We start from the raw sequence: 14,925 nt of genomic DNA, 5'->3' as shown, positions 1-14,925 counted from the left end.
AGGGAACTATTGGACCGATTTTGTCGTAGATTCCATATGAGCTTGACGTATACGTTACCTCATTCTGACATGAGTATGGTCGACCAGGTATTTACGGTATGGCAGAAATAACCGTGAGAAGATATGACCTTGGGAATTTCTCAAGGCCAGTATCTAGGGAACTATTGGACCGATTTTGTCGTAGATTCCATATGAGCATGACGTACACGTGACCTCATTCTGACATCAGTATGGTCGATCACGTATTTACGGTTTGGCAGAAATAATCGTGAGAAGATACGACCTTGGGAATTTCTCAAGACCTGTATCTAGGAAACTATTGGACCGATTTTGTCGTGGATTCCATATGAGCTTGACCTATACGTGACCTCATTCTGACATGAATATGGTCGATCAGGTATTTACGGTTTGGCAGAAATAACCGTGAGAAGATATGACTTTGGGAATTTCTCAAGACCTGTATCTAGGAAACTATTGGACCGATTTTGTCGTAGATTCCATATGAGCTTGACGTATACGTGACCTCATTCTGACATGAGTATGGTCGATCACGTATTTACGGTTTGGCAGAAATAATCGTGAGAAGATACGACCTTGGGAATTTCTCAATACCCGTATCTAGGAAACTATTGGACCGATTTTGTCGTAGATTCCATATGAGCTTGACCAATACATGACCTCATTCCGACATTAGTATGGTCGACCAGGTATTTAAGGTTTGGCAGAAATAATCGTGAGAAGATATGACCTTGGGAATTTCTCAAGGCCAGTATCTAGGGAACTATTGGACCGATTTTGTCGTAGATTCCATATGAGCTTGACCTATACGTGACCTCATTCTGACATGAGTATGTTCGACCAGGTATTTACGGTATGGCAGAAATAATCGTGAGAAGATATGACCTTGGGAATTTCTCAAGGCCAGTATCTAGGGAACTATTGGACCGATTTTGTCGTAGATTCCATATGAGCTTGACGTATACGTGACCTCATTCTGACATGAGTATGGTCGACCAGGTATTTAAGGTTTGGCAGAAATAATCGTGAGAAGATATGACCTTGGGAATTTCTCAAGGCCAGTATCTAGGGAACTATTGGACCGATTTTGTCGTAGATTCCATATGAGCTTGACCTATACGTGACCTCATTCTGACATGAGTATGTTCGACCAGGTATTTACGGTATGGCAGAAATAACCGTGAGAAGATATGACCTTGGGAATTTCTCAAGGCCAGTATCTAGGGAACTATTGGACCGATTTTGTCGTAGATTCCATATGAGCTTGACGTATACGTGACCTCATTCTGACATGAGTATGGTCGATCACGTATTTACGGTTTGGCAGAAATAATCGTGAGAAGATACTACCTTGGGAATTTCTCAAGACCTGTATCTAGGAAACTATTGGACCGATTTTGTCGTGGATTCCATATGAGCTTGACCTATACGTGACCTCATTCTGACATGAATATTGTCGATCAGGTATTTACGGTTTGGCAGAAATAACCGTGAGAAGATATGACCTTGGGAATTTCTCAAGGCCTGTATCTAGGAAACTATTTGACCGTTTTTGTCGTAGATTCCATATGAGCTTCACGTATACGTGACCTCATTCTGACATGAGTATGGTCGATCAGGTATTTACGGTTTGGCAGAAATAATCGTGAGAAGATATGACCTTGGGAATTTCTCAAGGCCTGTATCTAGGAAACTATTGGACCGATTTTGTCGTGGATTCCATATGAGCTTGACCTATACGTGACCTCATTCTGACATGAGTATGGTCGATCAGGTATTTACGGTTTGGCAGAAATAATCGTGAGAAAATACGACTTTGGGAATTTCTCAAGACCTGTATCTAGGAAACTATTGGACCGATTTTGTCGTGGATTCCATATGAGCTTGACCTATACGTGACTTCATTCTGACATGAGTCTGGTCGACCACGTATTTAAGGTTTGGCAGAAATAATCGTGAGAAGATATGACCTTGGGAATTTCTCAAGACCTGTATCTAGGAGACTATTGGACCGATTTTGTCGTAGATTCCATATGAGCTTGCCCTAGACGTGACCTCATTCTGACATGAGAATGGTCGATCAGGTATTTACGATTTGGCAGAAATAATCGTGAGAATATACGACCTTGGGAATGTCTCAAGACCTGTATCTAGGAAACTATTGGACCGATTTTGTCGTGGATTCCATATGAGCTTGACCTATACGTGACATTTTGACATGAGTATGGTCGATCAGGTATTTACGGTTTGGCAGAAATAATCGTGAGAAAATATGACCTTGGGTATTTCTCAAGACCTGTATCTAGGAAACTATTGGACCGATTTTGTCGTAGATTCCATATGAGCTTGACCTATACGTGACCTCATTCTGATATGAGTATGGTCGATCAGGTATTTACGGTTTGGCAGAAATAACCGTGAGAAAAAATGACCTTGGGAATTTCTCAAGGCCTGTATCTAGGAAACTATTGGACCGTTTTTGTCGTAGATTCCATATGAGCTTCACGTATACGTGACCTCATTCTGACATGAGTATGGTCGATCAGGTATTTACGGTTTGGCAGAAATAACCGTGACAATATATGACCTTGGGAATTTCTCAATACCCGTATCTAGGAAACTATTGGACCGATTTTGTCGTAGATTCCATATGAGCTTGGCCTATACATGACCTCATTCCGACATGAGTATGGTCGACCAGGTATTTAAGGTTTGGCAGAAATAATCGTGAGATGATTTGACCTTGGGAATTTCTCAAGACCTATATCTAGGAAACTATTGGACCGATTTTGTCGTAGATTCCATATGAGCTTGACCTATACGTGACCTCATTCTGACATGAGTATGGTCGACCAGGTATTTACGGTATGGCAGAAGTAACCGTGAGAAGATATGACCTTGGGAATTTCTCAAGACCAGTATCTAGGGAACTATTGGACCGATTTTGTCGTAGATTCCATATGAGCTTGACGTATACGTGACTTAATTCTGACATGAGTATGGTCGATCAGGTATTTACGGTTTGGCAGAAATAATCGTGAGAAGATACGACCTTGGGAATTTCTCAAGACCTGTATCTAGGAAACTATTGGACCGATTTTGTCGCGGATTCCATATGAGCTTGACCTGTACGTGACCTCATTCTGACATGAATATGGTCGATCAGGTATTTACGGTTTGGCAGAAATAACCGTGAGAAGATATGACCTTGGGAATTTCTCAAGGCCTGTATCTAGGAAACTATTTGACCGTTTTTGTCGTAGATTCCATATGAGCTTCACGTATACGTGACCTCATTCTGACATGAGTATGGTCGATCAGGTATTTACGGTTTGGCAGAAATAATCGTGAGAAGATATGACCTTGGGAATTTCTCAAGGCCTGTATCTAGGAAACTATTGGACCGATTCTGTCGGAGATTCCATATGACCTTGACCTATACGTGACCTCATTCTGACATGAGTATGGTCGACCAGGTATTTAAGGTTTGGCAGAAATAATCGTGAGAAGATATGACCTTTGGAATTTCTCAAGACCTATATCTAGGAAACTGTTGGACCGATTTTGTCGTGAATTCCATATGAGCTTGACCTATACGTGACTTCATTCTGACATGAGTATGGTCGATCAGGTATTTACGGTTTGGCAGAAATAATCGTGAGAAGATACATCCTTGGGAATTTTTCAAGATCTGTATCTAGTAAACTATTGGACCGATTTTGTCACAGATTCCATATGACCTTGACCTATACGTGACCTCATTCTGACATGAATATGGTCGACCAGGTATTTAAGGTTTGGCAGAAATAATCGTGAGAAAATATGACCTTGAGAATATTTCAAGACCCGTATCTAGGTAACTATTGGGCCGATTTTGTCGTGGCATCCATATGGCCTTGACCAATACTTGAACTCAGTGTGAAATGAGTATGGTCGACCAGGTGTTCAAAGTTTGGCAGAAATAATCGTGAGAAGATATGACCTTGGGAATTTCTCAAGACCTGTATGTAGGAAACTATTGGACCGATTTTGTCGTAGATTCCTTATGAGCTTGAACTATACGTGACCTCATTCTGACATGAGTATGGTCTACCAGGTATTTAAGGTTTGGCAGAAATAATCTTGAGAATATATGACCTTGGGAATTTCTCAAGACCTGTATCTAGGAAACTATTGGACCGATTTTGTCGTGAATTCCATATGAGCTTGACCTATACGTTACCTCATTCTGACATGTGTATGATCGACCAGGTATTTAAGGTTTGGCAGAAATAATCGTGAGGATATATGACCTTGGGAATTTCTCAAGACCTGTATCTAGGAAACTATTGGACCGATTTTGTCGTAGATTCCATATGAGCTTGCCCTATACGTGACCTAATTCTGACATGAGTATGGTCGATCAGGTATTTACGTTTTGGCAGAAATAATCGTGAGAAGATATGGCCTTGGGAATTTCTCAAGGCCTCTATCTAGGAAACTATTTGACCGTTTTTGTCGTAGATTCCATATGAGCTTCACGTATACGTGACCTCATTCTGACATGAGTCTGGTCGACCACGTATTTAAGGTTTGGCAGAAATAATCGTGAGAAGATATGACCTTGGGAATTTCTCAAGACCTGTATCTAGGAGACTATTGGACCGATTTTGTCGTAGATTCCATATGAGCTTGCCCTATACGTGACCTCATTCTGACATGAGTATGGTCGATCAGGTATTTACGATTTGGCAGAAATAATCGTGAGAATATACGACCTTGGGAATGTCTCAAGACCTGTATCTAGGAAACTATTGGACCGATTTTGTCGTGGATTCCATATGAGCTTGACCTATACGTGACCTCATTTTGACATGAGTATGGTCGATCAGGTATTTACGGTTTGGCAGAAATAATCGTGAGAAAATATGACCTTGGGTATTTCTCAAGACCTGTATCTAGGAAACTATTGGACCGATTTTGTCGTAGATTCCATATGAGCTTGACCTATACGTGACCTCATTCTGACATGAGTATGGTCGATCAGGTATTTACGGTTTGGCAGAAATAATCGTGAGAAGATACGACCTTGGGAATTTCTCAAGACCTGTATCTAGGAAACTATTGGACCGATTTTGTCGTGGCATCCATATGGCCTTGATCTATACCTGAACTCATTGTGACATGTGTATGGTCGACTATGTGTTTAAGGACTCGGTTGATTGATTGATTGATTGATCTGTTGTAGGAATATTTGGTGGTTTCTTGTTGGGTGTGCGATCAGTGACAGGCTTGGCCTTCTATGACTGGGAGACACTGGAGTTGGTGCGACGCATTGAGATCCAGCCTCGGCATGTATTCTGGTCGGAAAATGGAGAACTTGTTTGTCTTGCTACAGAAGATAGCTACTTTATTCTGAAATATGATTCCAGTGTTGTATCACAGGCTCAAGAGACTAAGGAGGGGCTCACAGAGGATGGTGTTGAAGATGCTTTCACTGTGAGTTTGTTACTATTTCATGATGTAGAACCCAAAAATGGCTCAATACTTATGCTTTAACAAAACAAATTTACCAAACAAAAATAAATACCATATTTCATCACATAATTTATGCAGGCCATTTTTTGTGTGTGAAATTAAGAAAAATTTGAATCTCTATAAATTTCACGCTTTCCACTGGTTAACATATTAAAGAAGTCGAGTATAAAATTCAGAGCAAGCTGGAAGACTTTATATTTGGTACAGTGTTTAGAACTTAATGGAACTGCAAAGATATTTTGTCTTCCAGTATCCAGTGCTACATCATGTTATGTTCATTCATATTGGAACCTAATATTTCATATTTTTGTGAATACACGCAGTTCCTTGGTGAGACACACGAGTCTGTTCGAACCGGCCTATGGGTTGGTGACTGCTTTATTTACACAAATGGTGTAAACCGTATAAACTACTATGTTGGAGGGGAGATTGTCACCGTGTCACATCTTGACCGCACCATGTACCTGCTAGGATATGTGCCACGTGACAACAGGTAACACTCATATGCGTCATAAGATATCATGAACACTTAATTTATTTTAAAAATGATGTCAGGTTTTCTATGTTCTTCTCTAAAATACATGATGCAAGCACCTGCATTGGAAGTTGTGTCTGTCTGAATGTTATATCTGTGAAAGTATTGAATGGATTTTCAATAAATTTGGTATTGGTAGTCTACAACAAAAGTTGTGCGATTTTATTTGATCGAGTTTTAGAATGTTTTGACTGTACCATGTATAACCCCTACTTTGCATGAAGCTCAAATTAGACTTGATAATTTTTATGAAAAAAATAGCTTGTTCTATAAAAAGAATTAGTACTGTTACATAAAATATAGATCTCATTAAGATCTACAACTTTTATTGAAGCATTATTTTGTGCATCGAGTGTCTAACCAAACAGGAAAAAAATAATTTCTGGTCGTGCAAAATGATATTTATAGTGTTATTAGCAATGCAGTTGGTTTGTATTTGCAATAAATTAACATCATGGCCAGTGAATATTACAAAACACAAAAAACACTTGCAGAATATGCCTGCTCCACATTTTATTAGATTTGTGTACTCTTGTGCATATGATTTTAATTTTGGACATCCAGAATATGATGTAGTTCTAATCTCTATGTCACACCATTCATTTGTGTATCTCATGTGGCTATGTGCTTTTGGGTTATGATGGGTAACTGCATTTTTATTTGTATTTCTGTGCAGGCTTTACTTAGGAGACAAGGAACTTAATATTGTGTCATACTCACTCCTCCTCTCCGTATTGGAATACCAAACAGCAGTTATGCGAGGTGACTTTGAGACAGCTGACAAAGTGTTGCCAACTATTCCCCGCAGTCAACGAACAAGAGTAGCACTCTTCTTAGAGAAGCAGGTGTGTTTAACATTTTAAGTTCATATGCACAGTAAATGCATTTCTAGAAAACACTATATATAACATGAAAACATTTAAATGAAATATTTCCTCTGTAGTTTAAATGTCAATATAGGACATGTTCCTGACTGGATATTTTTAGTGATGTCTTGGTGATTATAATGTTTATTTTAGTTAGTTACATGTGAAATAGTATTTTAATATATATAAAACATTTACACATATAAATGTAGAATTAAGTGAGTTGACATTAAAAAGTGTCGTTTATTTATTATATTATTTGTTCTTAACCATAAGTACTGAAGATCAATTAGTGATCCTAAGGTTTGTGCACAAAATCCACCATATGGGAGATGAACATACCCAGGCTGTGAAGCGGAAATAAGGGATGCTCTGTACATATAAAATGTGCTAACTGAAGAGATGTAAATAGCAGTATTAGTGTTTACTGTCGCCAATCCAGGTGGTGACGTGGTCTAGGGCAGTGGTATTCAACCTTTTTTGTTCGCGTACCCCCAGATATAATTTCTCTTCAACTTTGTACCCCCAAAGTTGTTGGTGTATAATTCAAGTTATACATAGTATATAATCTACATCTAAAATAAATTAAATAAATTACATTACTGATTATTTAGTGTTTATCATAAAGTAATATATATTTTTTTAAATTTCACGTACCCCCTAAGGTGTCTTCGCATACCCCAGGTTGAATACCACTGGTCTAGGGAATGTGATACGTGAACTTGTGGTTTATACGGTTCACCTAATCTTGTTAGGAGTAGTGAAATCAGATTAGTTATGATGGACCGAATCTGTGTATAAATTTTTTGTAACAGACAAGAAATGCACAGGTTTTTAGAGGTGAAATCTCTTGAAAAATGACCAGGCTACTTGGTAAACTGAAAAGGAAATTATAAGATAACTGTAAGATTTGAAATAGATTTTGAGGATGATAAGTGACTGAAATAGGCTCAGGATAACAAGCAAGTTGGATTTTTTGTATTAATAGCATTGAACTTTTGGGTTCTGCTACCAGAGAATTATTTTCATATTAGAGAAATAGGTTGTGTGTCTAGAAGGTGCATGGAACTGGCTCTGGATTGCTTCCAATGGTTGGCTTTGGTATCAACAATGTTGAACTTTTCATTCTGCAAGAAAAGAGCTCTTTTCTAAGTGTTCTATAATATTTGTTCTGCAGGGTTTTAAACAGCAAGCCTTGGCAGTGTCCACTGACCCTGAACATAAGTTTGAGCTTGCACTGCAGCTAGGGGAGCTTAAGACAGCCCATTCACTCGCGCTAGAGGCAGCATCGCAGCAAAAGTGGCGCCAGCTGGCAGAACTGGCCACAACACGAGGAGAACTGGCTCTAGCGCAGGAATGCCTTCACCATGCTCAGGACTATGGTGGACTCCTTTTGCTTGCCACTTCCTCAGGTAAGGTACACTAAGATTAGTAATTAACACACATAGTCCTGGACACTGCTGGATGTTTCCCAAGGAGTTATTTTAAAACAAGATAGGAAAGGTGCACAGTTTAGAGTTCACTGATCTTCCAGAGGTGTTCTTCACACCACATTATTCAGGTTGCTGTTGCACTAAAGTGATCTGAGGTCATTTTTGTACCTTAGGTCATTCTTCCAGTAATTCTGTCTACGGTTATTGTCGCACTTAGGTAATTATTTCATTAATGCGATCTGAGGTTGTTGCAAAATAATTTTTTCCAACAGTGGCCCATTTTCATTTTTATTTACATCTCCATGGAACACCAAAACTTGCATTTTTATTAAAATCTCAAATGTGTATAGGGTTTTTTTATCTATGCCACAAATAAAAAATTAAAACTGATGTCTGAATATCAGTGTACACCTGAATTGTTCTGTGGGTATTTAACAATATGTGGGATTGTAATTTGCCCACCCCTATTGTAGTTAATATCAGAGAAATACAAAGTGTGGAGCATCTGTTGTAAAGTTCACCCCAGGAATGACCAGGAAGTGTAAAACGCATATTTTATTATCAGTTGTTTCCTTTTACCAGTTTCTTCTTTAGATTAGTAAGTTCACATTATTTGTTAGTGTTTCCATTCTGACTTTTGTTCCAGGTGATGCTGAAATGGTGAAAAAGTTGGGTGAGACAGCAGATTCAACAGGCAAGAACAATGTGTCCTTTTTGTCTTATTTTCTGCTGGGTGATGTGCACAGATGTCTGGATATACTCATAAGCACAAACAGGCTTCCAGAGGCAGCATTTTTTGCTAGGTAACTGTTGAATGAGTATGTTTCCACGAGTTTAAATTTGTATATTTGTCCCTTCTTGTGGCATCTTTTCCAGCAAAGGCTGGGTGGATAGATGAAAATCCTGTCTATTGTCCTATTTTATTTTGTCTTGTGGACCAGTGTTTTTCAGTGGTGCCAGTCTACACCATAAATTTTGCTGCTGTACAAATTCTAGTCAGTTTTATAGTGTACGTATTTTATTACAACTATAAAAATAATTGTTTCACAACTCTTTTGTTTTGTGAATATGATTGACCAAATGGTGAAGAAGAAAACACCAGGCTTCGGGGTTGGTCGCAGCTCGTGCATGAGAATGGGAAGGTGGTTATGGCCATGTTAGAGACATATATGACATTTTGTATTCTCTGGTGCATAATACTTGACTATGAATGTTAAGTGTGGACAACCATTATGTCTGTTCTGTTTTAGTATCAAAAAAGGGGATTACATTTTATATTGTAGATAAACCTGTTCAGATGTGCTAATAACTCATGTTCCTAATTATTATTTATACTGTAGTCGATAGGATAGATACGGTACCAATCATTGCAGAATCTGCTGATATTTTATTGGTATGTAAATAGTAAAGAATGAGAACTTTGACCTTGATTCCTGTAATGTTTTCCATCTATTGTCTGAGATATATTTAATGTAAGTAATTCTTTAAAAAATTGGTTCTGATCTTTTCTTGAGGTAATTGTATTCCATTATATTTACATGTTCGTTATCTTTGTTTTTGCTGTTACCTTTGTGATTGCCATCTTTGCAGACTACTTACATTCTATTTTTATCTCTTCCAGTCAAATTCTGAATATTTCTGATTTAGCTTGACAAAGTGCATTGGATCAGATGAAATTGTTAATTTTATTATCAGAGACTAATCTGAGATATTTACTCCTCTTCTAAGCTACATTTTTAATCTTGGTTTTTAAAAGTGAGTTCCACCTCTGTGTGGATGCAGGCAGTAGTTGTGTATATGTTTGAAAAAGGCAGCAGTGCTCTTATAACCAGTTATAGACCTATTTCAAGTTTAAACAAGCCTGCAAAGGTGTAATTCATACCTGAATACACAGTTTTCACATGCATTTACTACAAATTTGTTGAGTAATTTATTGTCATCTTCATGCACTGGCAGGTCATATATTCCAAGTCGCATCTCAGAAGTTGTGGCATTGTGGCGAGAGTCTCTCTCACAGCTGAATGAGAAGGCCGGTCAGTCACTTGCTGATCCAAAGGATTATGAGAACCTATTCCCAGGATATGTAGAGGCACTGAAGACGGAACAGTTCCTCAAATCAGAGCGCCAGCAATTGGTGCCAGCATCTGAATACTCAGATATCACAGTAAGTACTGTAAATAATGGAGAATTGCTAAGTGTGAAGTGGCTAAATAAATTCCTGAATTGGCAGTTACAAAGCAATTTTTTCGCCAGAAATACAGCTCAGAATACTAAACTGATAAATAGCACTCATTTGGAGCTGTGTACTGTCTCACTCAGGGGGAAGAACATGGGTTGAGGGTGTATGACAGCCAAGTGCTGAGGTGAAAGAGAAGTTACAAAAACATGACAAAATTTTCTTGTGTTCACTTACTCATTGTTATTTAAAAAGGATGGCACACGTAACACACGAGAAAACTAGAGATGCTGGTTTGCAAAATCACAAGGGTTGAGACCACTTAGAAGGCCTCATTATAGGTGGGAGGATAATATTAAAGTGGATTGTGAAGGTATAGGTCACGCGAGAAGTGCTGGCACTTGCACAAAGGACTGATTTTGGTCGTATGAGATGGACCCGTCTGAAGCACGCACTAGGGGGTTGTCAGCTTCAGTTGGTTTGTAGCTCTAGCTGTGTTTAGATCGGTGCATCACCACAGATGAGGCTCTGCTACCCCCACAACCATGAACTCCCTTCTCTCGGCTTATACATTGCGCATTTAGGTGCCACCACTATTCGCGCGACCTTTATGAACAGAATTGAAATGACTCGTAATGTTGTTTGAGGAAATAAAATAGCTTTTCACACTGACATTCAAACAAGACACATTAATATAAAATGCAGAGTTACCGACTGTTACAGCAGCTGTCACATGTAAATACCACTGGACTTTAAAAGGTTAATAAACAGTTTATGAGGGCTCCAGAAATATGTTTTATTCAGCATTGACAAGTTAACAGAGACTAGTAGCTGGTATAAAAATGTTTATATGAAGCATACTGTCATAGTATGGACAAGCTGACTTTTTTTAATAGATTTAAGTCATATTTCTGGAGCCTTGCTGCATGTCATTCAAGATGTTTCCAGTTTGAAATCTTCTCCTTTCCAGGAATTTGATATGAATAACTTTTAAGAGTTGGTCTGTTATGTGAATTAATATATTTATTAGTTCTTGACCTCAGAGGTTGACATACTTCTAGCATTTCTGCAAGCATACTATTTATTCAAGCAACAGCTCTGTGGAACTATAGGTGAGGATGATCATATTTCAGCCTAACTATGAAAGGAATCCAATTGAAGAGATGCGTGCTGCTGAGGCCGCTGGAAAATTCCACTACATTCCCCCTGGAGTTGGTATAGATGATGAAGTTGATATTGCCACTGCTTGTGAAAACTTCTTGCAGCCAGCACCAGGTACTGACATATCAAAATAAATATTACAGCTGGTAACAGCATGTTTCTTCCTGTGACAGAAACTTGACTCAACTCTTCGTACATTGCTCTCTGGTCCAGTTACAGAGCAGTATAGTTATTACATTTCATTATTATATGTGCAACTTGTTTGGAATGAAGGTTAAGATTAATATTATGGATTTCTAGCCAGAATTAAATAAGACTATCATGGCTTAATCAAGACCTGTCCTGTTTTATTCAGTGTTAATTGTCAGCCTGTTCTGACCTGTTGTTATTATGACTTCCATATATTTGTACATATAACGGATGTCATTCTTTGCCATTTCCATACTTTATAAGGAATGATTTACCTCACTGTGCATGTGTGTCTGTCTTTCTTGCCACCAATAAGTTTTTAACCCATTTACAAGTTTTCATGAACATGTCGTATGAACATTGTGCAATTAGTGGCCACTAATTTAATTCTGTTAATTTTAATTCTGTTATCAATAATAAAACTTAGTACCTGTGTGAACTTCTAAGATTGGACCAATACTTCTGCCTTTTAATGTAGGGGCTTGAAATTCATGTGGAAGTAGAGATATAAAAAAATATCGATATCATTTCTCCTGTAATTATAATTCACACGCACACATAGGTTCATTATCAATAGTTTTATTCAACATGTGTTATGTTTTGTTTTCATATGCTTGTGTTCTTATAGGGCAAAGATTTATATGCAGATATATATTTATGGCCATGTTAAGTTTCTTATCACCTTTTTTTGTGAGGCGACTTTTTGTTGTGTGCCGTCTTGTGTTTTTTGACAAATTGGTGTGCTGCAAGTGGAATAAGGTTGCAGAACACTGCTGTAGACAGTCACTATAGTGACTGAGCTATCCTGACTTAATTTAAAAATTCTCTAGGTTAGCAAATGTTAGCTTAGGTCACTGTCTCTTTGTCACACACATGAACATTTCCATAGACAAATATTAACTCTGTATACAGGGTGATTCATAACTCTAATACAGTATGTAAGGATGTAGGGGAAATAAATTTTGAGCAGAAAATGTAAATAATGTTTCCTGAGATTCTCCAATTTTCAAGTGACAACATTTTTACATTGATGTTGCTTTGTATTATTGTGATTGTTGGGCTGTGTGCTGGAAGTTTGTGGAAGTACAGTCCACTTTGCTGTCAGGCATGTGTTCAGGTGGAGGGAGGAAACTTCAAACACTGTTGTGACTATGTACTGTATAGTACATTCAGTGTACTGACAAGTCCCTATCACATGAACAGGAAAGTGCTCAGAGGTGACAACTGAAAAATGCTAAGAAAGATTAGAATTTGTTTTATTTCTGTTATTGCAAACAAGGAATTCAATTGACATGTTATGCTAAAACAAATTGTTTTCATTTTGTAAAAATCAGTTATCACAATAGTAAAACATTGCAACTCAGAAGTGATGGTGAATCTGAAAAACTTTGTTTTGTGCTGAAAATGATCTCCCAACAACCTTCTTAAGGCTTTGATTCACTTTGTGTAACACATGCGGCTTATAACTCACCATATATAATATAATAGTTTACTCGGACTCACCAGGTACAATTTGTTTACATGTGGATGAGCAGATTCACATTTCTTGAGCTCTCTTTTGTTATAAATTTTTTACATCCACTTGTTTTTAGTTTAAACTGTTGTTTCTCTTCTCTCCAGTTGTAGGTAAAAAAGACACTGTACCTATTCCATCACTCTCAGAAAGTGTTTCATCAAAGACCAAAACTCAGAGCGAGTCTCTAGAAGATGAACTGGATCTAGACCTGGAGCTGGACAACAATGGCAGTTTGGTGAGCATACGAGACATGTGAAAGTGTGTCATAGCTAACTTTGAAACCTTGAGTTTCTATATTATTCCTTTAGTTGGGTTTAAATCATGTAATTTGAGACTCACAACAGTCCAAATTTGAATTGTGGCTTTCTGAGTTATAACAATGTGTAGTGTGGTTGGTGGTTACAAGATTTTGGAGTAACTTATTACGTCCACACTGAAAATGGAGGTGAGAAGTTTTTTCAAAATAGTGGAAATTACCACAAGACACCATAACCCAGAAGACGACAATTCAGTTTGAGTTTAAATAATTTTATAAAAAGGTATGTAAGACAGATTATGTAAAGAATGTTTTATATTCTATGCTGTAATGGCACTCTGTTTACTCCTTAAAACTCCATGGACCTTCATTTAGGGGAGGCCACATTTTGAACTTTTTGTTTGAGAACTTTTACTCCATTTTAAAAATATAATAAGACATCACTAAAATTAAATAATTATCTTAAATGGATGGCTTTCGAAATTATATTAAGCTGTGAAAGCTGCATGAGAATGTAGGTGGTACAAGTATTTAAAACAAACGGATACAGATTGATTTAAACTTACCATATGGCAATCTTTGTTACTGCACAGCTAACAGCTATCTGTTATTTTGATTAAATCACAGAATATATGTAAGTCCTACCATGCTTCTTTACATGCAGTGAAGTTGGCAGTTATAGGTGATTCATTCACAGGAAATGATAAAAAATTGAACTACAGGATTGCACACATGAAGAAGAATAAGCATGGCCAGGGTGTGACACAGACCACTTACCCCTCCATCTAAATAAAGAACAAGAAGGAGCTGGCTGTATCTTCTGCCCATCCCCCAGCACCTCCATGATATATAGCAAGGCAGCTTTACTTTTACACAGATATTATATAAGAAAATAAATGTTATTTTCCTCACAGTTTGCATATTGATGTAAATTATTTAATGCTTTATGACTAAGTGATTGCCCTTTATATTTCTCTGAATAGTAATGATTTGTTTTCTTTCTAGGATGTTAATATAGATAATATAGATGAAGATTTACTACTTGAAGATTGAAGGATTCTGATTAATTGTGCTGAGTATTTAAGATTTCTGCTCACATTCTATGTGTGAAGCATGTATTAAAAATTTATACTGTATGTACGTATCATTTGTTATCACCAAAATGTTCAGATGAAGAACAAGAAGTGTAATCATCTTGTTGATGAAAAATAAACAGATGTTTGTTCAAACCAGTAATCCAAGTATTACTTACATGTCT

The 14,925-nt window shown here is 37.5% G+C and overlaps 1 protein-coding gene across 3 annotated transcripts in view; it reads left to right on the top strand.

Moving 5' to 3' along the window:
- Positions 1–14,903, top strand: part of beta'COP (coatomer subunit beta') — a 57,363-nt gene extending 42,460 nt beyond the window's left edge. For 2 of the 3 annotated variants that reach the window (XM_087350859.1, XM_087350860.1), the window contains exons 9-17: positions 5,246–5,496; positions 5,859–6,028; positions 6,747–6,915; positions 8,114–8,348; positions 9,016–9,172; positions 10,326–10,533; positions 11,679–11,820; positions 13,516–13,646; positions 14,673–14,903. In XM_087350859.1, coding sequence (XP_087206985.1) covers positions 5,246–5,496; positions 5,859–6,028; positions 6,747–6,915; positions 8,114–8,348; positions 9,016–9,172; positions 10,326–10,533; positions 11,679–11,820; positions 13,516–13,646; positions 14,673–14,720 — 1,511 coding nt within the window. In that variant the 3' untranslated portion in view covers positions 14,721–14,903. Of the gene's footprint in view, positions 1–5,245; positions 5,497–5,858; positions 6,029–6,746; positions 6,916–8,113; positions 8,349–9,015; positions 9,173–10,325; positions 10,534–11,678; positions 11,821–13,515; positions 13,647–14,364; positions 14,645–14,672 lie in introns of those variants that run through there. The other variant, XM_087350861.1, reaches the window with a different exon arrangement.
- Positions 14,904–14,925: the final 22 nt, after the last annotated feature.

Source organism: Zootermopsis nevadensis, unplaced genomic scaffold (assembly GCF_977971745.1).
Source record: "Zootermopsis nevadensis isolate Lab colony 2312 unplaced genomic scaffold, Znev_1.0 Znev_ptg000017l, whole genome shotgun sequence".
NCBI lineage: Eukaryota > Metazoa > Arthropoda > Insecta > Blattodea > Termopsidae > Zootermopsis > Zootermopsis nevadensis.
Note: the sequence above shows the minus strand (reverse complement) of the source record. Positions and strands in the feature narration are given on the sequence as shown.